The sequence below is a fragment of the Hypanus sabinus genome, chromosome 30 (genome assembly GCF_030144855.1).
Source record: "Hypanus sabinus isolate sHypSab1 chromosome 30, sHypSab1.hap1, whole genome shotgun sequence".
In the NCBI taxonomy this organism is placed as follows: Eukaryota; Metazoa; Chordata; class Chondrichthyes; order Myliobatiformes; family Dasyatidae; genus Hypanus; species Hypanus sabinus.
The window spans coordinates 31,372,373-31,396,869 of NC_082735.1; the positions used below are offsets into that span (position 1 = coordinate 31,372,373).

Consider the following 24,497-nt stretch of genomic DNA (forward strand, 5'->3'; position numbering starts at 1 on the left):
AGACTTGCAGTAATTTGTATTATCAATATCCAACAGGGTCTTGTGATCATAAGTAAAATAAAGAAATTGGATAGAGGCCATCGTGACCATCTTACCAGAAATATCAGGTATCTTAACTAAGTGAATTTGAAGGCAGTACAAATGAGAAAACAGGGATAAGAGAATTATAAATGAGAAAACAGGGATAAGAGAATTAACCAAGTACTCACCTGTATTTCTGTAAATTCTCCAAAACAAAGAGCCTGCTTGCACAGCTACGGGATGTCCTCACAGAAAAGGGTAACAAAGTCTTGTTTGTGCAAGGCTCATTTTCGACAATATTGTGGTCCATGTTGAAATTTTTATCAAAAATCACAAGTGATGCAGTATTTTCAAGCCAACTCCTTCAAACATCATTTCCATTAATCACAATTTAGTTATACAAATGCATTTGTCTACACAAGGATCTCAGTGGATTAGTGCAAATTAATGATCTTGAAGAGTGTGACCAGTGTACGCTGTGTGGTTGGTGTGAGAATAAGTTGCTTTCCCCTCTAATTTTCACCAGTCCATCATCTCCCTCTGGTGCCCTCCCTTTCCTGACCCACTCTTATCTGATTCTATCTTCAGCACTTTACCTATTCTACTCACCACCTCCTAGCTTCCGAGTTCATCTAACCTCCCCCACCCATCATCTTCCAATATACTCTCTCCCACTCATCTCATTCTGGCTTTTGCTCCCTTCCTTTCCATCTGTTGAAGGGTCTTAGCACTGAACTGTTCATTCCCCTCCACAGATGCTGCCCAACTCACTGAGCTCCTCCAGTAAAAACCTTGGCAAACTTCTAGAGATGTGTGGTGGACAATGTGCTGACTGGCTACATTACAGCCTGGTATGGGAACGCCAATACCCTTGAGCAGCAAGTACACAAGGTGGCAGATTCAAGGTGCCCAGTCCATCACAAGTAAAATCCTCCCAACCATCGAGTGTATCTACATGAAACATCGCCATAGAAAAGCAGCATCCATCAAAAGATTACCCAGGCCATGCTCTTTTCTTGCTGCTGCCATGAGGTAGAAGGTACAAGTGCCTCAGGAGTCAAACCACCTGGTTCAAGAACAGTTACTACCCCTCAACCATTAGGCTCTTGAACAAAAGGAGATAACTACATTAATTCTACTTCTGGCACTCCCACAACTAATTGTCTCACTCTATGGTCTCTTTATCATGTAATTTCATGCTCATTTATTTATATTTGCACTGGCAGTTTGTTATCCAATGATCCCATTTAGAGTTACCACTATGGATTTGCTAAGTATGCCTGCAGGAAAATATCTCTGGGTTGTATGTGGTGACATGCATGTACTCCAATAAATTTCACTTTGACCTTCTTGTAGATTTCTCATAACTTACTTGAGCAAGCCAAGTCAGAAAAATTCATTTATAAATTATCTTTATTGAATTCTGGGAAAAAAATTTACAAAAAACAGTATTTTGTCACACAGAGCCCCATGTGAAATCTTGGTAAATTACTTCTCTTACCTGTGTATTATTTCAGAAGATTTATCATAAACTAAACATTGCTTAGTATCTGCATGTTACAGTGAAGTGTTAACCCAAATAAATACATAACATTTATACAAAACTACAACTTGCTCCAAAGTTTCACATTTATGATACAAGTTTCACAAATCATGCCAAGTATTATAACAAAATTCAATCCAGCTGGCTTAAAATAACTGATTACAAATGCACTTTAAATTTTATATACTATTCTGAACCTTCACTGTGCCTTTGTTCTATCACCACTCTGTACCGGTATCCACTGTCCATATGGGCTTCTTTTCCGCTTATTCTCAGGAGACTCTTTAACAGAGCCACTTGGTGACTTTTGATTCAGTGGTTTTGCTACTGCGTTCTGCAGAACAATGAGACACAAGTAAATTCCAAGAGTCAACGTAAAAGTCCAGATGAAAGTTACATTTTAACCACAAACATCTAAATACACTAGTTTGTCAGCCTATGCCAACATTGCTCCAGAACCACAATGCAACAAATTTATCAATTTGATCCAATTACACAGTAGTGATATATAGAAGTGCAAGATACCACAGGTTTCAAAAATAACTGAGGTAGCCTATCACTCAATATATAAAAGTAATGCTTCACAGGCAGGAATCCAGTCAAAATTGAAATCACATATAGTGTATAACCTCCAGCATCAGACAATGAATGAGAAGTTGCTACTGTTTTAGTAAATTTAACTTAATATTCAATCAATAATCTTTTTATTTTAAAGTGCCTACTTACTTTAACACTGAAGGCTATCCAGTGGTTTGTTTCTGATCTAGAAGGGGCACTTCCTAACTTCTGAACTGGTTCATCCTCTTCATCTTCATTTGCTTGTTTCTGCATTAGAAAAACAAAGACCAATCCAATGAAAACTGATTAACAATCAGAATTAAAACACGTAGCACTGGTTGGACAAGCCTATTATTCTATCAGTAGATTTCAAAATACACTATCATTCTACCTGTTGTGGTAGAATCTGCAGGAAAACTGATACTGATTCTTGCAGCTTGGCACTATTCTAGCTGATAATGTAAACCAAATGGCCAACAATTCAGAAAACATAACCTCACTTTAGCATATTCAACAAATAAAGATTGAGATTTGTAATGCTGAGGTTCTAGAATTTCTAAACAAGTTTGAGTACAAATTACTTGAAATCTGTAACAAGATTTACACCAGTCTGAATTACCATAAACATTTATTTGGTTCCATGGTAATTCCCATTAAGAGCACAAATGCTTTCAAGCACTTTCTGTAATGTGTCAAATGATTATATTTGAGTGTACAACTGAATGCAGCCATGTTGATAACATATTCTAGGCTATAAAGCCAAGGAACTTATCTTCAAAAAACGTTGGCCTCTTCTTCGGCAATGATCTGATATTCAAAACCTCCTGGAACACAGTGAATAAGTTATGAGGACAAGAAAATCCTAGAATAAAAGTTATGCATGGACAATACCAAATCCAACAGCAGAAATTAGTCAAACCTCAGCTTCATATGCCTCAGTGCCCTTGAAGGAACTAAGTGACTTATCAATGGGAAATCCATGGATAATCAACAAAAACTGATCCAAGTTATGTAGACTTGAGTGATCATTATTTAAACTACTTAATGCTTTAACTGTGTTCCAGACAGATTGCAAACTAAAAATGTTATTCCACAATCCTGCATAAAGCATGGCATGGTAGTTTTGTTTACCTTCTGTATATGAGTAAGTGGGCTTTCTGGCCCAGTAATTAGATCATCACTCCAAGGTCAAGTGCACTATTAACATGCAGAGCAAAGCACCCTCCATTCTGCATCCAATATTGCCTCATACCCTGAACTTCAGCTGTTACATAGCTAATATTAGTCAAATCAGTATCTTTTGAGGGTAGACCCCTGCTCTGAACAAAACTGAAGTAGTAGCAAAACACATTCCAATTAAAGCTGGACTGTGAGCTCTGTTTAAATTCAAGCCAATTTGAACATTAAATTCTGCTAGGGAACAAGTGTCTGAAACACAATAGGTCTCTTGCATCAGAGGCCAAAGTAGGGGTAGTGCAATGCTATTAAAATATGCAAACATTAATTTTATTTATGGCTCAACCCTACAGAGAGAAGGTAGCTACTGTTCCCTTAGCAACCCAATCTTTGTACAATTGCAGCTTATGATTCAAAACTATCAACAAGTTCAGGGCTGATTCTTGTCCATGTAAGTGGTTTTTACCAAGAATGTAAATTTATACTTAACTAGTTATTGATGGGTCATCTGGATGAACAATTTGGTTAACATGGATTGCCTAAGTTTGAAAAGCAGAGTCAGTTGCATTGAATTGTTGAAAGTGTTAGTGTAAACAGAAGTAACACCATGTCTACCTGCTGTTGCAATCAATCACAGCAAAAACCTTTCCTCATTATACTGGCATTTCTTTCATTTGCTAAGTTTAAAGTAGCCTCTACAGAGTCCATAAAAAGTAATTTAAAAAACCAAATGGCCTCTTTCCCATCCACATAATGTAAACTGAATTTTGATCTGGGATTCTCAAAGATCAGATGATATGGAGTAAGGAAGTAACAATGGAAGGCAAATTAGCAGGTTACCAGATGAAGACATTGGAAAGTAATGTTCTACAATGATCAATATTGAAAATACTGGTTCTGGAAATATTAAAGCAGTATCAAAACATACACATTAGAAGTAATAAAAATGAAATATTTAAAGTTAAACACTTAGATGGCAAATTAAATTCATTGAATCTGTGATTTACTTTGGTAGGGAAATTGGGAATGGAAGTATCACCTACATATTATAAAAAACAATGGATATAAGAATAAAGAATCTCAGACTACAGACATGAAAATCAGCACAATTAAAAGTGCCAACAGATTTGTTTCAGGAAGAACAGTATCAGATTTATACAGGACAAGCCAGATTTGAGGGCAGAATACTCATCTCCATCTTGGATGAAGGATTATTGCTTTATTCATTATTCAGTGGTATCATGGTGGAACAAAGCACCACCCAGGTGGCCCAGCTAAATAGCATTCAAAAGAAATAATACAAGAGAAAAGGAAAATGTACAAAAGGTAGGTGAATGGAAAGAGGCTCGTGTGCAATGCAATTTGCAGCTGGACTGAACAGTACATTTACACTGAACAGCAACATCAATGAAGCTGCCTATTTCCAGCCAAAATTCTGTCAGTTGCCAAACTTCTTAAATGAAATGGACATAAGTAAATGGTTTACATGTCACTCGATTCCCAATCAAGATTATCATTTGGCCTGCTGGAATTAAAATGCATCATGACAAAACTAATTAGGAGACAATGCAGTATAATGAAATACCAAATATAGCACTGCCTTGACTTTTGACTGGGAAGAAATACACTAAGCTTCTCCATTCTCCCCTTACTTCTACAAGATGGCTTGATAAGAGGTCACAAGCTCCCTGATCAGAAGAAAAAAAATACAAAACAGAATGCTTCATCCCTCATGCAGATATGGAATGCCACTGTTTTCATGATGATAAAATGCATTTGTTTACGGCGTAGATAGTGTCATAGTTTCATTTATAATCACATCTTTTAAAACCATTTTAATTATTACACTGGCCAAGCTGCCCCTAATAACTGCACACATGCAGATACAAAGATACCACCTCATATCTTCCAAGAAGTGCAGTCCATTTCAAGGCTTCTATAAAACAGAAATAAATCAAGTCATACAAACCAAATTTATAGCTTTTATATGGAAAGTGTTTGAATGACATGTTGAGTAAAACAAGCTGGCTGAATCATTACTGCACAATACAATCTCCCAATTATGATTAATATACTTGACAGCACCAAATATTAAGCACTTAGGGAATGTCCAGAATTTGTAAAGAACTATACATGTGGAAATTCCTCATAGCCTAGCTGAGAAAACATTTCTACTATGTTAATCTAGGAATGACTAGAGCTGTAAGCATCTTACATTTGTTCTCATTAGAAATTAAGAGAATAAAACTGAGTATACTCAAAACAATTTGGGTAACAAACCAATGCAATTAAAAGCCAAGTTAGAAAAGGAGTACAACTCAAAATTTATTCTACCCCAACACAGGAACACTGGTATAAGAGAGTCAAAATGTACTTAAATGGGTAATAGCTAAGATCACACGACTAATAGTGCAGGAGTTGGTGTTCAAATATTTGGACAGAAGTAATCTTCTACATTCAGACATGCAAAAAGAAATTTCTTCAATATAATGAAATGTTATCACTCACCCTTCTGATCATCTCTTTAGCTGCATCAATGTTGGACTTCTCAAAATTGTAATTCTCATCTCTGAAAGGACTAGTAGGCTTCAGGCTAGGTGGCATCTGAATATTGCTTTTTCCAAATAATTTATCAGCATTTGCCTTTGCTATTTCAAGCAGAGTATTTTTATCTGAAAGAACACAGCATTTATAAACTTTAGGTTGCTACCCTTCAAACTTAGAAAAACACAAGACCAAATGCAAAATGTTGATAGGCAATTGGGAGCTCTGAGGACAATACCTAAAAGTGAGTGGCAAGAGCTGTAGGGAGGAAAACACATGGATGTGATAGACCAACACTTTCACAAAGCTTTCAACCATGGTGCCATTAAAATCACTGAAAAGAGCACGTGGGATTGGAGGACACAGTGAGTTAATCAACACCTAGAAGCAAGAACATTTAGGGAAGATAAACTAGTGGGCCAGTAGAGATTAGTACTGGGGCAACATCTATTCCCTATCTACAAGGAAGTCTGAAGAGATCAAAAGCATTATTTTCAAGCTTGCTAAAGACAAAACTGTGATGAAAATGTAGAGAGACTTTAGAAGGGTTATACAAAAGTTGAAACAGAAGGCAACATAGACAAATAGCTTAGAAAATACAGGCAAACCACTGCAGTGATTTAAATAAAAATGAGAGACTTTGAATGAGAAGTTGGGAAATGCTCATGTTCAAACAACCTGGATGCCTTGAATAACTCACTGAACATCATGTAGCTGCAGAAGGTAAACAGAAAAGGAATGTGATAATGTTTGCCTTATTTATAGAGTAGTGTAAAGATATTTCACTACAATTACATCTGTCCTTCACAAGACCACATCTTGCATGTTTGTTGGAGGGTATTAAATGATCTCAGGAATGGCAGGAGTGTCAAGCCAGCCAGGCTTTTAGTTTACAGGAATGAATAAACATTATTGAAAAGTCAAAAATCATAAGAGAGCTTAGACAGGGCATATATTGGAAGATGCTCTGATTGAGAAACCTCAAAGTAATTGCTTGGCCATTTGGGACTAATTATTTTTCTCTCGTAAATCTTTGGACTTCACTACAAAAAGCTGAGGGTCAATCACCAACTTCATTAAAGTCAGAGCAATAGATTTTTGGACATAGGAATCATGAGACTTCAGAAATAATTATTTATCTAGTTGAATAAAGAATACAAGTCAAGAGATCAAATAATTACTCCCACATCCATTCACGATTATTTGGATTTATAATATTTTCAATATATTCTACCTTTTTGTGTTAAGTAAATAGATCTTCCCCTTGATCTGCTTCGACTTCTCTGTGAAGAATGGGTTCTGTACATAAAACTATGGTAGTTCCTTGGACGCCTGGATGAATATCTTGACCTTGATCCTGAGCGGGATCTCCTGTGTCTCAAGCTAGACCTTGATCGGTACCTGAGGGGTGACCGATATGGCATGTGATATCTTGATCTTCGGTAACAAGACCTTGAACAGCTTCGAGACCGGGATCTTGAATGGGCTCGTCTTGAACTCTTGCATCTCTTCTCTTGTGATACACATCTTGACCTTGAAGTCGAATTAGTGTATTTTGAACTTGATCTGTACCTTTTTAATGGGGACACAGAATCCAAACAGGAACTGCCTGATGAGGACACCGAACTTGATCTGGAACTGCCAGAAGAGGACATCGAATCTGACTGAGAGCTACAAGAGGAGACTGAACTGGAACGAGAGCTACAGGACGACGACACCGAACTCGATCGAGAGCAACTCGATGATGACATCGAACCCGATTCTGAGCTGGCAGAGGATGAAACAGAATCTGACCGAGAGCTAGCAGAAGATGAGCAACAACTTCCCAAAGATGATACTGAACCTGACTTTGAGAGTTTGCATTTCTGATGGCCTGGAGTTCTGGACCGTGACATTCTCTTACACTTTTGAGGCTTATCTGAAGCAAGACACAATTCATCCACACCAATTGCAATTTTCTCAGCCTTCTTCTTCTGCATACAGCACCTATCTGTTCCCCGCTTCCCTTCAGACATTCGTTCACGTTTCAGATTGTCATGCAAATGCATTTTACCTGGGGAGGGGAGGGAAAGAAAAGTCAGAACTTACATAATACAAACAGAACGATTTTTGTTAGTCACGAACTGAAGAATTAATTCAAGTAAATGGTACAAATCTCAACTGCTGTTTCCTAGTACTGCATTTATAGTCAAATTCATTAACTAAAAAATGAAATACAACTTTATTTCTTTGAACTTTAACACACAGGAAGACCCTTATTCATTTGGCTATGCTGGCTCCTTAAAATCTTTATATTAGTTCAAGTGCTCCATTCTCCTACAGATCTCCTTTTCCAAGTAATTCCTAGTTCACTGCAAAATGATCCTTTTCTGCTTTAAAAGTAACTGATATATATAAGATTTTCTTTTCAAGCAATGCTATGATCAATTGAACATACAAAATTATCTTCATTTTTCTTCTGGTTCTCTCAGCCAAGTAATTTCAATTAAACCCCTTCTGTCAAGACAATTTCCAAGTATAGATTTCCTTTTATTCTATCAAATGGATGTGACTGAATTTTAAATTGAATCCTTAACCTTCTTTGCATTGAAGGTATCAATACCAAACTTACCAAAGTTGGATTTCTTTTTCATCAGTTCCCAGGATAAATCAGATGAACCTGGCCTGTTAACACATAGAAAAATTAAATTGAAACATGGGACACTTATGTTTACATGACTACAGTGAGATTCAATTATCTTAGAACAAAACACTACCTCAAGATACACCCGGAATGGATTTTTCCCACCACCTCCTTTTCTCAAGGCTGTCAAGACCTTACTCAAATGGAAGTCTGACTTGCAATAATATTACTAAATTGGATGAGAAGCCAAACAACAGAATTCTTAACAGTACAACACTTTACTGATTTTAAACTTTTAGATGGTGGCAGACTGGTACATATGCATGAGATTAAAGTTGAAGGCAAATTAGACTGGACTAAAAATTTAATTTTTAAGTAGGATATTTGTCCTAGAAGTTTACAAGACTTTTATTTATAGATTGTTAACCAGAAACTGCAGCTATACAGTTCATTGTACTCCACCTTATTACAGATTTTCATGACAATAGTTAATTGATCAGTTGCACGCTATATGTTTGCAGCTAAAAGCTCCATTGTATATTGACAGGTACCACAAAATCCAGGCTATAGTTCAGTTCACTGATTTGATTTGCATCCTGGACAGCAATACCTTGTGCTACTTTCCCTTCACACCAGGGGAATTACTTAAGTACCTCCAACCTATTGGCCTCATCAACTTAACTGGACTCGATCACTGCTCAGTTTTTTTTTTAAAAAGTACTACATTCGCTTTTAGATTGGACCCATTCAGAAAACGCTTTTCCTTATTAAATGGAATACGCCAATACAATAAAGTGACCAAGTTGCGGATGTCTAATAAAGCTGCTGTCTTGATTAGGGAATGCTTGCCCAAGGATCAACAATAAGGAAGACCTACGTGAGCAATTTAACTCACCACTGCCATCCAACGGCGAATTAGGACCTTATCTAGAACATTCCAATGCTTGCGAGTTCACGGTCGGAGGGTGGGGTGGTCCAATTAATTCATAAAACTGTTAAGATCATCGTAATGACAAAGGTCATCAGATCCTAGGGGTTCAGCCTCTACTTCCTGAAGTCATGCAAATTGTAGTCAAGGGTTTAAAAAAAAATTAAGAGAAACAACTCGGTACTGTTAGATTACCAATTATGGTGGTTGTTTGACGAAATTAAACATTTCGGTAACAAATACCCTGGGTCTGCCCCAAGCATGCCAAAGCAGTGACTTTGACCCCAATCTCATCTGTGTTTTATGAACCCGACCTATAGACATTGACCCTCGAATTTACCACCTAACTGTGCGACCTGAACAACAAAATACCGCAGGTACAGAAGATTTTTCTTTAAATACTTTATATTTAACTATGACGAGAGACTGTTAGAAACGCTCAACAGGTTGTGAAGTGAGAGAGTAACGAGGACATTTTCATCTCAGATAAAATTACACCCACAGAAACATTGATTAAATCCTTCCCTATTGTCCTTGCCAGTATTTTTTGTTTCCAGATCTCAAAAAACTGAGTTTGGCTGCGTGACAAACCCCCGTCCGCTTTCAATAAAATACTGCGTCACGCTCAAAAACAGCGCATAAACCGTCTCTTAAATTAAGACTTCCGAAAAAAATTAGTAAGTAATTTAAATCGAAACCTCTACATTTTTAAAATTTCACTCCAGACCTTACCGTTTACGATTATTGTCTTTAATCGCCGAAGAATCCACAAGGGCACTAGCTCCCCCGTCGTTCGTCGCCACCATCTTATGAACTGCCCCTGAGTGCAGTCGCCGCCTTTTATAAAAATCGTGACACCGGGCCCGCCTTCATTTCACTCTCATTGGCTCTTTGCTACAGGACCTTATTCCCATTGGTCGCTGTGGATAATGCCTGAAAAGTCAGCCTATCAGAGAGCAGGCAAGCGTTTAATCGGCGCTTGGTCCCGGCTGCTTCAATCTATTCGAAGCCCGAATGGGTAGAACGGCTGTCAATCAAGAGTGATCGACAAAGGAGAAACAAGCGTTAAATACCCCGACTAAAGAAAATGAAAAAATACGAGCAGATGATGACGAGGCGGTTAGGGAGCAATTGTCAACTGAAGCTACTTGGCCGCTTCAGCATAAGGCAATATTAATATCTTGGATGAAGACCTTCCAGTTCAAAACCTTAATCAGATTTACATGCCAGCATGTAATCCTATCCTTTCGATCTGGCTTCTGCCAACCCCCCGCCCCCCATCTCCTCCTTTTCCAGTCCTGGTGAAGGGTCTCGACCAGAAACGTCCTCTGTTTTATTCCCCTCCACAGATGCTGCCTGATTTGAGGAGTTCCTCCTGCATTTTTTGCCTGTTAATTACATTTGTCGTGTCCCCCCCCCCCCCCATAGGTGCAGCCTTGGGCATTTCTTTTGGTCAATATGTACTGTTTTCCCAGCAGTAAAACGCGATGAATTAATTTTTTTCCTTAAATTTGGAAAATTTCTTTAGTCTTGATTTAAGATTATCTCCTTGCTTCCATATTGTTCCCTTCTTTAGCAAAACTCAGTGACGTCACCAGACAAGCAAGATGGTTACGGCCACCCGACTTGAGCTTCAACAACCTGCTCAGATCCAGGAGGATCCTCCAGAACTGACTGCGCAATGTCCCTAGGAAGATCTGGAACTGGTCCTAAAACAGACCAGTCCGGCAGTTGCACTGGTATGTCACAAACGATATGCCAGATTTCTCCATTGGACCAGAAGTGGTGGTGTAGGCGTCTGGTCAAAACCTCCTAGGATTAGATCAAACATCAGCAAAGAACCCCTTACCACTTACCGCCCAACATAAACGGTGCAAACGTGGGACGTGGGTCCATGTCCCACTCTATCAGAGTAACACACACACAAAAAGCAAATTGGGCAGTGATTAATTAGATAAACTCACCACACAATGCAGAATACAAGTTGCTGGTCTTTTACCGCGCCCAGAGTAATAGCTACAATTCAGAACTATTCGCCAATTTTTAAAGCACATATACAATTTATTTTTAACCAAAACTAGCATAAGAATAACTATACTCATACTAAACATCTTTTAGATGAAGAAAAAGCTTTTTTCCATGTTGAATAGCATTTGGAAGAAGCAGAGAAAAAAACTAACATTTGGATGGAAGACTGCAATATCTTCAACTAAGGACATATTTAATCTCAGTTTACCTCATTGCCGCATCATTACCTCTAGCCCTTGTGCTGGTCCAAATGCAGAAACACCGACTGTTTTTCTTTAAATATCACCTGGAAAGATTAAGATGAAGGTTCCATTCTCTGGCAAAAAAAAGTTGCCTGGGTGGGGGACGGGGCGGTGGTTATTCCACTTGTAGGGTCGCCTAAAACTAGGGATCGATCGGGGTTCAATTCCCGCCACTGTCCGTAATGTGTTTGAACGTTCACCCGGTGACTTTCCAACGATTTGGTTTCCTCCCATATGCGAAACGTGTGGTTTGGGTTATTAGTAAGTTGTGGGTGAACTACGCTGGCGCCAGAACAAGGGCGACACTCGCGGGCTGCTCCCAAAACAACCCCCAGATTGCGGCGGTCTATGATAGTAACGACGTATTTCACTGTATGACTTTGATAGACACTCGACGAATAAAACAAATTTTATCTTAAATATGTGAATAAATCCAGCAGCAAGTAAAAAGACAGACTTGCCCTAAATGCCAAAATCATTGAATTAGTTATTCAATGATTATTAATATTCCCAAGAGAAAGTGAAATAAACACAAAGAAAAATATAGATTATGCTGATAAGGGTAATAAAAAAGTTTGGAGGAATCGCAATTATATTAGTATAGACCACTTGAGCCAAATAGTTAATTACTCTGCAATTTCAGCAGCATTGACAATTTGAACTATTGTTCGAAAATAATTTATAACCAGAGGAATGCAGTAAACAATTCTCGACATTTAAATGAAAGTAAAATTACAAGAGAGAACCCATAAATTTCTCCAATTTAAAGATTTTAACCAATTAGAAAGAAAGAAAAAAAGCAATATCAAATAAAATAGAGAGCCGACAATATATCTACCGATAGAAAGCAGCTGTCAACGTGGATGGAAAGAAAGAATTTTCAGGAGAACGGAGTAACAATTGTTAACCATAGTAGGGAAATTGCCGGGGGGTGGGACACACATCTCTCTTCCTAAAGAGAAACCACGGGGCTTCTATTTTCATCAACATTATTTTTTTTACCTAGAGATGAGGAGCCAACATTTTTCCCTCACCGAAAGAGTAAGATCTTTTTTTCCTGAGCAAAAGAAAGTAGCTTACATGCTTTGATGTACACTCAACGAATAAAACAAATTTTATCTTAAATATGTGAAGATATGTGAATAAATCCAGCAGAAAATAGAAAGTCAGGCTTGCCCTAATTACCAAAATCATTGGTAATTAGATAAAGTTAATATTTCCAAGAGAAAGTAAAATGAACACAAGGAAATATATAAGAGTAATAAAAATGTTTGGGGGAATTGCAATTTATTAATATAGACCACTTGAGCCAAATAGTTATTCTGCAATTTCAATTTTATTTTGTAGAAGCAACAATCGTTTTGTGCAAAGATTTATCTACAAAGTAGAGCAATAATTTTCACGCGGAGAACGCATCTTTGCTGAGAGGGTGCACCAACAGGTTTTGAGTTGGAGGAGGGGAGGGTGGGGCGCGGAGAGGTCGTGCCTTTGGTAGGAGGAGGGCGCGCTGATCCCATCCTCGGCTCCGGCCTCGGCGTGTGCCAGTGCCCAGTGCCGGCCTCCGGGCCCAGCCTGCCCGCCGCCCCTATGCAGTACGTGCCGCCGCAAAGCGCGAAAGCCCACCCCGCTCAACTCGTCCCCCCTCAATTCGGCTACGTGATCCTGGTGTTCATTTACAGCTGGGTCATGCTGGCTTACCTGGGAGCCAAAGTGGGCTTAGCCAGGAAGAAGTACAACGTCAAGGTAAGGAGGAATCAACACCCTTTCTAGGGTTAACTGCATTCCAAGAGTCAGAGTTTGGATCTGTTTCTTTATCAGCTGAAGGTTTTCAGCAAACACTCTTCTGGTTGTGTTGCTTGTCCATCCGTTGCCTATCCACCTGGTTAAAATGTGAAGATCCTTTGAATTTTCTCGTGGGTTTTGGTTCCTGAAGTTGGAGGAAGGCTTCCTCTTGGTGACAAGGCCCGTGGCTCCATTTTCTCAAGGGGGAGACTTCCACAACTATAAATTTTCATCAAAATATACGTACAGTGCCTTGAAAGGGTATTTAGCCCCCTCCCATCCTTTGCTCACATAAATTAGTATTACAACCAGGGATTTTGATTAATTTAACTGAGAAGTGTTATTTGTGAATCATATGCTCCTTTCTTCACAATAGAGCCCCAAATTAAAAATACAGAAAGTTGTAAAGCATGAAAATCTAAAACTTGAAAAACCGAAATATCTGTTGTTCAGAAAGTATTCATCCCCCATTGCTCAACACTTAGTTGAACCAGCTCTCGAGGATATCTCAGACAGCAGTCATTTTGGATAAGTCTCTGTTAGCTTTGCACAATGTGATGGAACAAGATTTGTCCATTATTCCTCGCAAAATTGCTCAAACTGTGCCAGGCTTGTTGGGGGGTGTTGGTGGACAGCAGTCTTGAGGTCCTGCCAGAGATGTTTGATCAGGTTACGGTCAAGACTGACTGGGTCACTCAAGGACATCAATGTCCTTCCATTCCACTTTCTTCCACTTGAAGCCACAATATGGTTGTTCTGGCCTGCTGAAAGACTAACTCCAATCCCAGTTAAAGCTTTCTGACAGAGGCTATAATTTTTTATTACCCAGGATCTCTCTGTATTTAGCAGTGTTCATCTTCCATCAATCCTGACCGGATCTCCACTCCCTGCTGCTGAAAAGCATCCCCATAGCATGATGCTACCTCGACCATACTTTACAGTAGGGATGGTGTTACTTGGCTGATGCACAGTATTGGATTTACACCACACATACAGCTTAGTGTTGAGGTCAAAAAGTTCCACTTTAGTCTCGTGCAACCTGAAGATCTTCCACATCTTTATAGTATCTTCTAAGTGATGCTTTGAAAGCCTTTATGGACAAGCATATATATTTTTTAAAGCCAGGACTTCTTCCTTGCCACTCTTCCACAAATTCCCTTTTTGTGCAAGGCCTTAGAGATGAGAGGTGACCTAATAGAGGTGTATAAGATGATGAGAGGCATTGATCATGTGGATAGTCAGAGGCTTTTCCCCAGGGCTGAAATGGCTAGCACGAGAGGGCACAGTTTTAAGGTGCTTGGAAGTAGGTACAGAGGAGATGTCAGGGGTAAGTTTTTGTTTTTACGCAGAGAGTGGTGAGTGCGTGGAATGGGCTGCCAGCGACGGTGGTGGAGGCAGATACGATAGGGTCTCTTAAGAGAATCCTGGACAGGTACATGGAGCTCAGAAAAATAAAGGGCTATGGATATCCCAAGGTAATTTCTAATGTAAGAACATGTTTGGCACAGCTTTGTGGACTGAAGGGCCTGTATTGTGCTGTAGGTTTTCTATGTTTCTAGATTGTGGAGCCATGAAATGGAGTCATCTCCAGTTGCAGCCATTGTCTTCTGCATCTCACTCAGAGTGACTGTTGGCATCACAGTAGCCTCTCTTACAAGTCTATTCTTCTCCAGCAACTAAGTTTAGAGGTGCAGCCTGACCTAGGCAGTGTGGCTGTGGTTTCACATTTTTCCACAATGAATTGCACTGAGCTCCAAGGCGCTGAGTTCAGTGCCTTTGCAATGGTCTTGTGCCCATCTCCAGATTAGTGCTTCTCTGTTATTTCTCTGACTTGCCTTTCTCTTTTCTCTTCATTTTGGTTTTGTCTGTTGAATATCTACTGTGCTATTGGACCTTACAGAAAGAGGGGTATTTATTCAGGCGATCCTCCAAATCTCTGTATCAACAGATTGGGTGAGTTGATAAAGTTGTGTGCAGTATATTGCACCTGAGCAAAGTCAGTGGAGTAATTACAAAGGGGATGTATGCTTCACCATTTTGATTTTTGGATTTTTAGTATGTCATTGATAGGTTTTGGGGATTTTTCTTTTGATTTGATATGATGCACAATGTTTTGTAGATTAGCTCAAAAAGTTATACTTAAATATGTTTTAAATTTAGAAAATGAGACAGTAAAATGTGAAAGTAGTTGTGGGGGCTGAACACCTTTTCAAGCTACTGTGGGCTACAAATTGCTGATTTTCTCAAGTTTTGAACACAAGTGGTATTTAAAATTCTTTAGCTAAAATTATCAGGGAGAAGTAATCAGGATATGGTCATACATTTGCTATTAATTATTTATTACTCACAAAGTCCTAATTATTCCCTCCTCATATGTTTAAAAATCACAAAAGACTATCCATTTTGGATAGAGGCATTCTGTGCACCTAAATTGCTTTTGCTTGACTCCAGGATCGTGACTGTTATTTTGTGGTCTAATTACAGTAATATTTGCAGATTTTCTGATTATTTCAATTTATCTGTTTGTTTCTATTTTCTACGTAACCATATAACCATATAACAATTACAGCACGGAAACAGGCCATCTCGGCCCTTCTAGTCCGCGCCAAACGCTTACTCTCACCTAGTCCCACTGGCCTGCACTCAGCCCATAACCCTCCATTCCTTTCCTGTCTATATACTATCCAATTTTACTTTAAATGACAATACCAAACCTGCCTCTACCACTTCTACTGGAAGCTCGTTCCACACTACCTTCAATTTTGAACATTTTTACCAATATTAGCTGCCTGGGATCTGGTGGTTTTTTTCGATCCCCAGGTTCATTTAGACATCCAAGAATGTGTAAAAACTTATTGCTTCATGATTGTTAATTTTAAAGTTTAAACAAAGGAACAGACGCAGAATATATATGAAACCAAAGATCCTCAGGAAAAGACAAAGAACAAGATGGTGATACTTGCAGAGCCTGACGGTTTTGTACTTAAGTTAATACAAATTCCTGAAATAAGGAAGAACCAGTTAAAAGATACAGTCACAGCATGTGTCATATGCTAACACTTAGCCAATGAAAAATGAGCGAACTTATGAAACTGCTTTACCCCCTTTCCACCAGTAGACGGAGCCAAACACTACATAATTGTGAAAATATACTTGTTAAAAAATACAGATTGTGTTGGTAAAACCGACAATTTTAGTCTTGCTAAAAATCTTGTTAAAAGCACAAAAAACAACCAATTCCAACAGCTGCATCCTATGTTCTGTTAATGGGTAACTCATTTTTATTTTAGACAATCCAATATTTGCAAACCATTCTCCAGTTTCTTTACCTACTTCACCAATTTTGCTATCATCTTTTCACTTCTGCCATTTCAACAAATGCTACTTATAGTTGCTTGAATATTTTTAATTATTTTTGTTCACTTTTAGGGAGTGTTATCAAAGGTTCAAAGGTTGAATTTAATATCAGAGAAATGTATACAATATACATCCTGAAATGCTGTTCCACAAAAACAGAGAAGTGCCCCAAAGAATGAACGAAAGTTAGACATGAGATCCTAAAGTCCCCCCCAGCACATAAGCGGCAGCAAAGCAATGATTATGTTGTCATATTAGGTCTTTATAATCCCTATCATCAGCACGTGCTGTGTCACATGATGTGGGCGATCATGGTTACCATGAATGTTATTGGCAAATTTTGTTTTCTACAAAAGTGGTTTGCTATTGCCTTCTTCTAGGCAGTGTCTTTACAAGATGTTTACCCCCCCCCCCCCCCCCCATCCCAGCCATTATCAATAATTTTCAGAGATTGTCTGCCTTGCATCAGGGGTCACATAACTTTTCCAGAAATCGTGCCTCTTGGTTCTGCTTAGTCAGAAAAAAACTCTTCAATCTCACCTGTTAAATCTTGTAGTAATTGTATAAATTACAAGGTATTTCTCATTCATATAAAATACAATACCATATTACTCAATCTCTCCTGTCAAACCTGCCATCCCACAATCATTCTAGTGAGCTGTCGCTCTTCCCTTTCAGGCAAGTACTTTGTTTCATCCAACAGAGCACATGTTTTGATCTACTGATTGATTCATTTGATTTAATTAATCTGCTTAATCCTTTAAATTCATATCTTCACTGTTGTCATTACCAAACCCCTCAACAAAATTCACATCTGTATATTATTTGGCAATGTATTTAGAAACATTTATTGAAGAATAATATATTATTTGTGGGTGGCTGGGTGGAGATGCATGGTGCTGCCTCCCTCCAGTAACCTGCAGGTCACCCTTGGGTAGCACCTGCTTAGCCCCCCTCCCCAAACAGGGTCACGTGGAGCCATGGGAACAGGTGGTGGATGATCATATGAATGCATAGCACAAGTCCTGGTTATGCAACCACTGATGCTAGACAGACAGTCTCGGAAGAGATTTGGTAATGGCCCGTCTTGTAAAGAAACTACCCATAAGAAGGCGATAGCAAACCACTTCTGAAGAAAAAGCTGGCCAAGGACAATCATGGTCTCGTTGAAAGACAATGATCGCCCACGTCATACAACAAGGCTCAGAGTGAATGAACAAATGCTATGTTATTTGAAATGGAACTTGTGTGGATTAATTTTCCATCGGTGAACATTGAAGATGGATTTTTGAAGCTGAGGCATTCGCAGAGGTTTTGGGACTGTGTTTATTATTGGTTTTGTGACAGTATCTTCCAATTTCCTTCCAGTATCCAAACATGTACAGTGATAAAGAACCCATATTCAACTGCATCCAACATGCACATCAAAACACATTGGAGATATATCCTCAATGGCTGATCTTCCAACTGATAGCTGGAGTTGTCTATCCGGTAAGAAAATGGCAGTGTGGTTAATGGGGATATTCTGCCATATATAATCTCATTGCTGTTTCCAGGTAGGTGATAGGTATTACAGTATAATTTCTTCAGCTTTTATCTAAAGCTTTTCCTTACTTCCAGCCCATAATGCCACTAGTGTTTAGAGCAGCAATGAAGGTCCTACATCTCTGGTGGTGGTCTTCATGTCATTATCTTCCTCTTGGTTGTCAGTCATGCAAGCCAAGGGTGGAGTCTCAGGAATACCATCATTCTCAGATTTAGAAGGAATCTTCATTGCTGTTTCCATAACAATTTTGGTTGGCCAGTCAGGGTTGTTGTCCTTGAGCTGATTTCCCCCAAACCTGGGGGACCAGTGGACCACCCTTAGTCCGGTCTCTACCTTTTGACCTGTTTGGCATGGGCATGGGTGACCTTGCCAAGTGCCAAACCATAACCAGCCAACTTATCTCTCAGGGTCATTAAGGCACGCAGGACTCCAAACCACAACACAAACAAGGCTGTGGTTCTCTTGAAGCATCTAAAGGTCCACAAGGTTTAAATCAGGGTGTAACTAACATAGCCTTTCTCCCAAAAATGGAAGTGATATTTTGAACATGTATACTCATTAAAACTTTACCATGCAGAATCCTAGGAGAATGGGGAAGTGTCTGAGAGTCGAGTTAAATATCTTTTCACATAATTTACAATCCTAAAGATTGTAAAATGAGGGAAACAAAAGACAGTATTCTGTAGTACTTGTCAATGAGTATTACTCAGCAGGCAAGAAAAAAACACAAGCATTGTGTAACAACAACAGATGTCCAAATATTTCTTTAAGTGTTGCACCCGTTTGTCGAGTCCTCGTGAAATCCCTATTGTGACTGATATCTATGAAAAAATATAGATTTACAAGAAATTTTACTCTTAAGTGTTGTATACTTACATCTGAATAAGTAACATTAGTCTTTAAAATATGATTTTTGTAAAATTCTGAGTAGCAACTTTCAGTACAAGAACAAAAGCTGTAAAATGTTAGTAAGTAAACAATATTTATTGAATATATTAAGTCTTTCTTAATGTTTCTCACATTGAACATAGGGATAATTTCATATTTAATATTTCACAGATCACTGCTTCTGTGCTTGGTGTCATTTGGGTAACCAGTCGATTTACTTATGCATGGGGATATTACACAGGGGGTAGGTATTATGTAAATTGTCTCTGTACAAATATCACTGTTAAATATTCAATAGATTAATGAATTCATTTAATAATGTTAAAATACAATACCATAATGCCAGCAGGAAAAAAAGATGCAATTTTTGCGTCATAGGACTCAAACTTAGCAAAGTACAATGTTCAAGTACAATGTTAATTCAGCAGGTGCATCCACATTCAGCAAAGAAATCTTTTAGCAATATCATTTGAGGGAGGAATCTAGAAAATAACCAAGATTGTTAATACCTATCAAAACCAATGGATCATTTTAACTATATCTCAACATAGCATCTCTTAGAAAGGATGAGCAATGCAGCAATAAGAGCCAAAGTTCTGCAAGAAAGTTGGAATTTACTTACCGACGCAAAGGTAGGCTTTACCAACCAGTGAACACTGTCATCTAGAGTCAGTGTAAAGAGGAAATGAAGCAGCAAGAAGTGTTTTTATATCCAAAATTATAAAGAAAGTGACATCGTTTGGTGTCGGTCAAAACGGAGGTAAAAACTTAACAAATATGGTTCTTAGTTTCAGAAAAGTTAACACAAGAAAAACACATTTAATATGGTAAGACTCTTAACAGTGTTGATGAGCAGAGGAATCTGGGGGTCCAAGTTCATAGCTCCCTGAAAGTGGGTACACAGGTTGATAGGGTGGGTAAGAAGGTATATGGTGCGCTTTATTAGTCGAGGCATTGAGTTCAAAAGTTAGGAGGTTATTTTACAACTTTATAAAACTAATTAGGCCATACCTGGTGTGTTGCATGGAGTTCTGGTCACCTCAATATAGGAAGGATGTTGAAGCTTTGGAGAGGGTGCAGAAGAGGTTCACCAGGATGCGGCCAGGATTATTTATTTCAATTTGAATTGACTATTTCTTACATCTTTCACGTACATGAGTAAAAATCTTCACGTTACATCTCCATCTAACTGTGCAATCTAGTAATTTATAATAAATAGAACAGTCAGTGCGAGCACACTCAAATCAGCATGAGTTTCAGTCTGATGGAAGAAGCTGTCCCGGAGTCTGTTGGTCCTCGCTTTTATGCTGTGGTTCCGCTTCCTGGATGGTAGCAGCTGGAATAGATTGTGGTTGGGATGGCTTGGGTCTCCATTGGTCCTGCAAGCCCTTTTTTACACACCTGTCCTTGTAAATGTCCTGAATCATGGGAAGTTCACAATTACAGATGCACTGAGCTGTCCGCACCACTCTGCAGAGTCCTGCGATTAAAGGAGGTACAGTTCCCATACCAGTCAGGATGCTCTCAATTGTGCCCCTATAGAAAGCTCTTAGGATTTTGGGACCCATACCAAACTAACTCAACCGTCTGAGGGAAAGAGGCGCTGTTGTGCCTTTTTCACCACACAGCTGGTGTGTACAGACGTGAGATTCTCGGTGATGTGGATGCCGAGGAACCCTCTCAACCCCAGGTCCATCGATGTCAATAGGGGTTAGCCCATCTCCATTCCTCCTATAATCCACAACCAGCTCCTTTGTTTTAGCGATACTGAGGGAGAGGCTGTTTTCTCAACACCAGTGTGTCAGAGAGATGACTTCTTCCCTGTAGGCCACCTTGTTATTGTTTGAGGTAAGGCCAATCAATGTAGTGTTGACAGCAAACTTAATTAACAGATTGGAGCTGTGGGTGGCAACACAGTCATGGGTATACAGGGAGTAAAGGAGGAGATTCAGTATGCAGCCAGGAGGGGGCATGTAATATAACAAGAGATTGGATGAACTTGGGTATTCTTCTCCAGAACAGTGGCAGCTGAGGAGAGATCTGATAGAGGTTTATAAGATTAAGCAGCAGAGAGCAGATGTGTCTCTACCAAAGTATGAGGCTCTCCTTCTCTCCACTGGCCAGCAGGTCACCCTTGGGGAAGGTGTAGCACCTGCTTAGTACCCCCCTCCTGATCAGAGACACGTGAAGCCATGGCATCATGTGGTGGACAGTCAATATGAGCAGCTGGTTCACATCACTAGTCCTGGTTATGCGATCACTGATGCCAGGCAGACATTCTCTGAAGAGTATTGATAATGCTTGGGGTCACCTGTCTTGTAAAGACACTGCCCAGAAGAAAACAACGGCAAACCACTTCTGTAGAAAAATTTGCCAAGAACACTCATGGTCATGGGAAGACCATGATTTCGCACATAATGAACAAATGAATGTAAGTAAGTGTAATGAAAAGGTGAAATTCATCATCTATCTCCAGAGATTATCACTGGTCACACTGATCCAAACTGAGCACGTACAAATTATCCATTGGCTCTTATCCCTGCTTATTTCTTCCTTGTTTCAGCCAGATGGTTACTCCCAATTTCATGAGCTCTTATTTTGGTTTCCCTCCAACTTCCTGTATAACATTTGCCCATTCCCACCTCTGTAACATTGGCACTGGTAAACTGATATCACTTTGAAAGTATTAAGTTTTTTCTCAATACTAAAATGTCCATTTATTGGTCTTTTTGGTATCTACAAATACTTTTGGGTTATTTTTAATCTGTCCAGTTATTATTTATTTTCCTTTCCTAGTGTGCATGCTTAATACAGTGGATTCCAATCAATTGGGACAGATCAAGAACAGTTTACTTTGGCCCATTAAAACAGCTGCCCCAATTAGATCAACTTTCATGGAAATATTTTTTTAAAAACCATTTAACTGGGTAACAGATTATGTATTTAACTAAAAAAAAACAGAACAAATTCGGACACTAATAATGCTACTACAGTGCTATAAATCTGTATTAGTTCCTAATAATTATCAATGGAGGAATTCATCCAGTGTAGACAAAATCATAGTCACCTCATGTAGATAACAGACTGCCTTCATATAATCCTTTCATTTTTATTTTGATTTTTGATCTTTATTTTCATTGTAACATTCAAGATCGTTGATACCTTTTAAAACCTTCAGATAAATTTAAGGATTTTTGTCGAATTCCTTGTGCTTGTTGAAGTAGTGAAATTGTTTATTATAAGGATCTACCCCTTCAGTAATAATGATCAGTGAAGCACAGAGAAATTCTATATACGGACAAGTAACCTTTATTGTCTCAACTAGAATGTTCATGGGTTCACAAAGTATTCCCTGGCCCTTCATGAACAGTTAATGAAGAGAAAAGGTATTACCTGGGAGAGGAGTCTACAATGGCCAGGCATTCCTTATCTTCATGCTCCGATCTCCACATGTTGATGGGGTCCCCCACTTGTGTATTGGTTGTCACCTCTTGTAATAGTTTAATTTTCACTCCTGGACACTTCTGACATCTCCAAGCACGAATGCTTAAAACCAGTGACCAAAATAGTTCTTTATTTTCTTACTATTTCTCGCCAACTATCAGTGCTTTTTAAACACCTACACTCACAACTGACGGTATTTAAGTACTGTTCACTCTAAGCATGGCGTAGAGTCTAGTGGCCACACCAGAGCATATGACTGAAGCTTGTTGGCCCAAATAAGTGGCTGCCCCTATTAACCGATGGCCCAATGAACCAGAATCTACTGTATTTGTAATTGTGATTCTAGTTTTGCCAAACATTCACCAACCATTCTATAGCCTCTGATTCTTTACTCACTCTTTGGTCAGTATGTAGCTTCCAAAGGGTGATCTACAGAGTACACTGGTCCACAAGCCATAAAGCTCCTATTTTCATACACCACCAACTATCCAGCATACACCATCTAAATCTTGCAATTCATATTTTAAAAAATAATTAAACTCTTTTAAGAATACAGATGATGGTTCATCCAGTGTCTGCTTTTTCTTCACAGTGCCAGAGAGAAGAATGACTGGGTCCTATGGATACATTGGCCTTCTGGGAGTCATCTTTCTGTCCATATTCATTGCTTTTAAAACCCTTGTTTCATAAGTGATAAAACTAGCACAATAATGGGTTGAGAAAGATATAAAAGAACAGTTGTCAGGCATTCTACCTATCCAGCCATTTTGAAATGGACACCAGCTCCAAACTTCTTCCTGCTCCTTGTTTATCAATCGGTTTAAATATTGCCAACATGTGGTAGAGTTTTCTTCCAGCTATGTTAAGCACTGCTGTTGTATTTAATCAAATTGTGCACTGGGAAACAAGACTAACTTCCAGATTTCATTTTTAAAATAATCTTTAGGCAAATAACTGTTGCACCTTCTGCCCAAATATGAATTCTTTTACTTTTTAGCTAAATTCTGTGATTCTTGTTGAAGCAATATTGAACTGAGCTTAATATTTCTCATCTTTTAAGATGGTCACTAAAGTTATTTCAGAAATTTCAATCCAAGAGCCTCAGTTTATATTATGGGTTGAATTTAAATCTGACGAAAGATTGCAAGTAGAAAATATAGATGTACAGAACTCGTGAAAGAAGGTGAAGTTATAATTCAGCTGATAGGCACATAGACCATTGAAAGAGAAAGCTAGGCAAAGGCAAGGCTGTGATTCATCAATGAATGTCCTGACAATGCCAACTGAAATAAGTATACACTTTTCATATGTTCACTGACTTGTATATTACGTGTTTTGACAGATTTTCAACACCATTAAACGTTATCCATTTTAAACTTCATTCAAACCAAATAATGAAATAGCTTTAAGTATAATTTTGTCTTAAACTTCATGCGTCTTGTTGTAAACATTCATCAGGATCCAACTAGTCAATTATTTCCTCAAAAGTGCATTTTTAATGTACAATTCTTGATGTGGTTGTTCCCAATTTAATTTCTAAATAAATATCAACTTTAAAACTATTGTCCATTTGAGTTATTTTTGTGGTACAAAAACTCTTTTAAAAAAGTTGTGTAATGTATTAATGGACAGCAACAAGCCATCCAATACACTGCAGAAAAAATGCTGAAGTAATGTATGGTACAACCTTCATAGATTGCAACAAAAAAATTTTCACACTAATTATTCTTAACTACAATAACCAACTCCCTTTCTGAGAGTTAAGAAGAAACAATGGCAATCAGTGACAATGGTTTTAAATGTGTACTCCATTTTTA

The 24,497-nt window shown here is 38.6% G+C and overlaps 2 protein-coding genes across 9 annotated transcripts; one reads left to right on the forward strand and one right to left on the reverse strand.

Moving 5' to 3' along the window:
* Positions 1–1,416: 1,416 nt before the first annotated feature.
* Positions 1,417–10,229, reverse strand: rsrp1 (arginine/serine-rich protein 1). 8 transcript variants are annotated; one of them, XM_059954546.1, is made up of 8 exons: positions 10,126–10,229; positions 8,454–8,506; positions 7,077–7,895; positions 5,807–5,970; positions 5,197–5,234; positions 3,789–3,837; positions 2,291–2,946; positions 1,417–1,898 (listed from the first exon to the last, which is right to left on the reverse strand). In XM_059954546.1, exons 1-5 carry the CDS (start codon positions 10,197–10,199, stop codon positions 5,226–5,228), a joined length of 1,119 nt encoding a protein of 372 aa, XP_059810529.1. In that variant the 5' UTR covers positions 10,200–10,229; the 3' UTR covers positions 1,417–1,898; positions 2,291–2,946; positions 3,789–3,837; positions 5,197–5,225. The 8 variants fall into 8 exon arrangements, with proteins under 8 accessions (XP_059810529.1, XP_059810530.1, XP_059810526.1 ...); XM_059954547.1 differs by lacking the exon at positions 3,789–3,837; XM_059954543.1 differs by having other exon boundaries at positions 5,197–5,970.
* Positions 10,230–13,232: 3,003 nt separating this feature from the next.
* On the forward strand, positions 13,233–24,061 carry mgst3b (microsomal glutathione S-transferase 3b). Its single transcript, XM_059954549.1, has 4 exons — positions 13,233–13,406; positions 18,171–18,293; positions 19,408–19,480; positions 23,273–24,061. Exons 1-4 carry the CDS (start codon positions 13,251–13,253, stop codon positions 23,368–23,370), a joined length of 450 nt encoding a protein of 149 aa, XP_059810532.1. The 5' UTR covers positions 13,233–13,250; the 3' UTR covers positions 23,371–24,061.
* Positions 24,062–24,497: the final 436 nt, after the last annotated feature.

What these genes read in the sequence shown, in the direction of transcription:
- rsrp1 (XM_059954544.1), bottom strand. Translation starts at nt 10,199, where the DNA reads ATGGTGGCGACGAACGACGGGGGAGCTAGTGCCCTTGTGGATTCTTCG. An exon ending in AAAGACAATAATCGTAAACG is followed by an intron (nt 8,507 to 10,125) that starts GTAAGGTCTGGA and finishes ATGTGTTAACAG; the next exon opens with GCCAGGTTCATCTGATTTAT. An exon ending in GAAAAAGAAATCCAACTTTG is followed by an intron (nt 7,896 to 8,453) that starts GTAAGTTTGGTA and finishes TCCCCTCCCCAG; the next exon opens with GTAAAATGCATTTGCATGAC.
- mgst3b (XM_059954549.1), top strand. Translation starts at nt 13,251, where the DNA reads ATGCAGTACGTGCCGCCGCAAAGCGCGAAAGCCCACCCCGCTCAACTC. An exon ending in GGAAGAAGTACAACGTCAAG is followed by an intron (nt 13,407 to 18,170) that starts GTAAGGAGGAAT and finishes ATTTCCTTCCAG; the next exon opens with TATCCAAACATGTACAGTGA. An exon ending in ATGGGGATATTACACAGGGG is followed by an intron (nt 19,481 to 23,272) that starts GTAGGTATTATG and finishes TTTTCTTCACAG; the next exon opens with TGCCAGAGAGAAGAATGACT.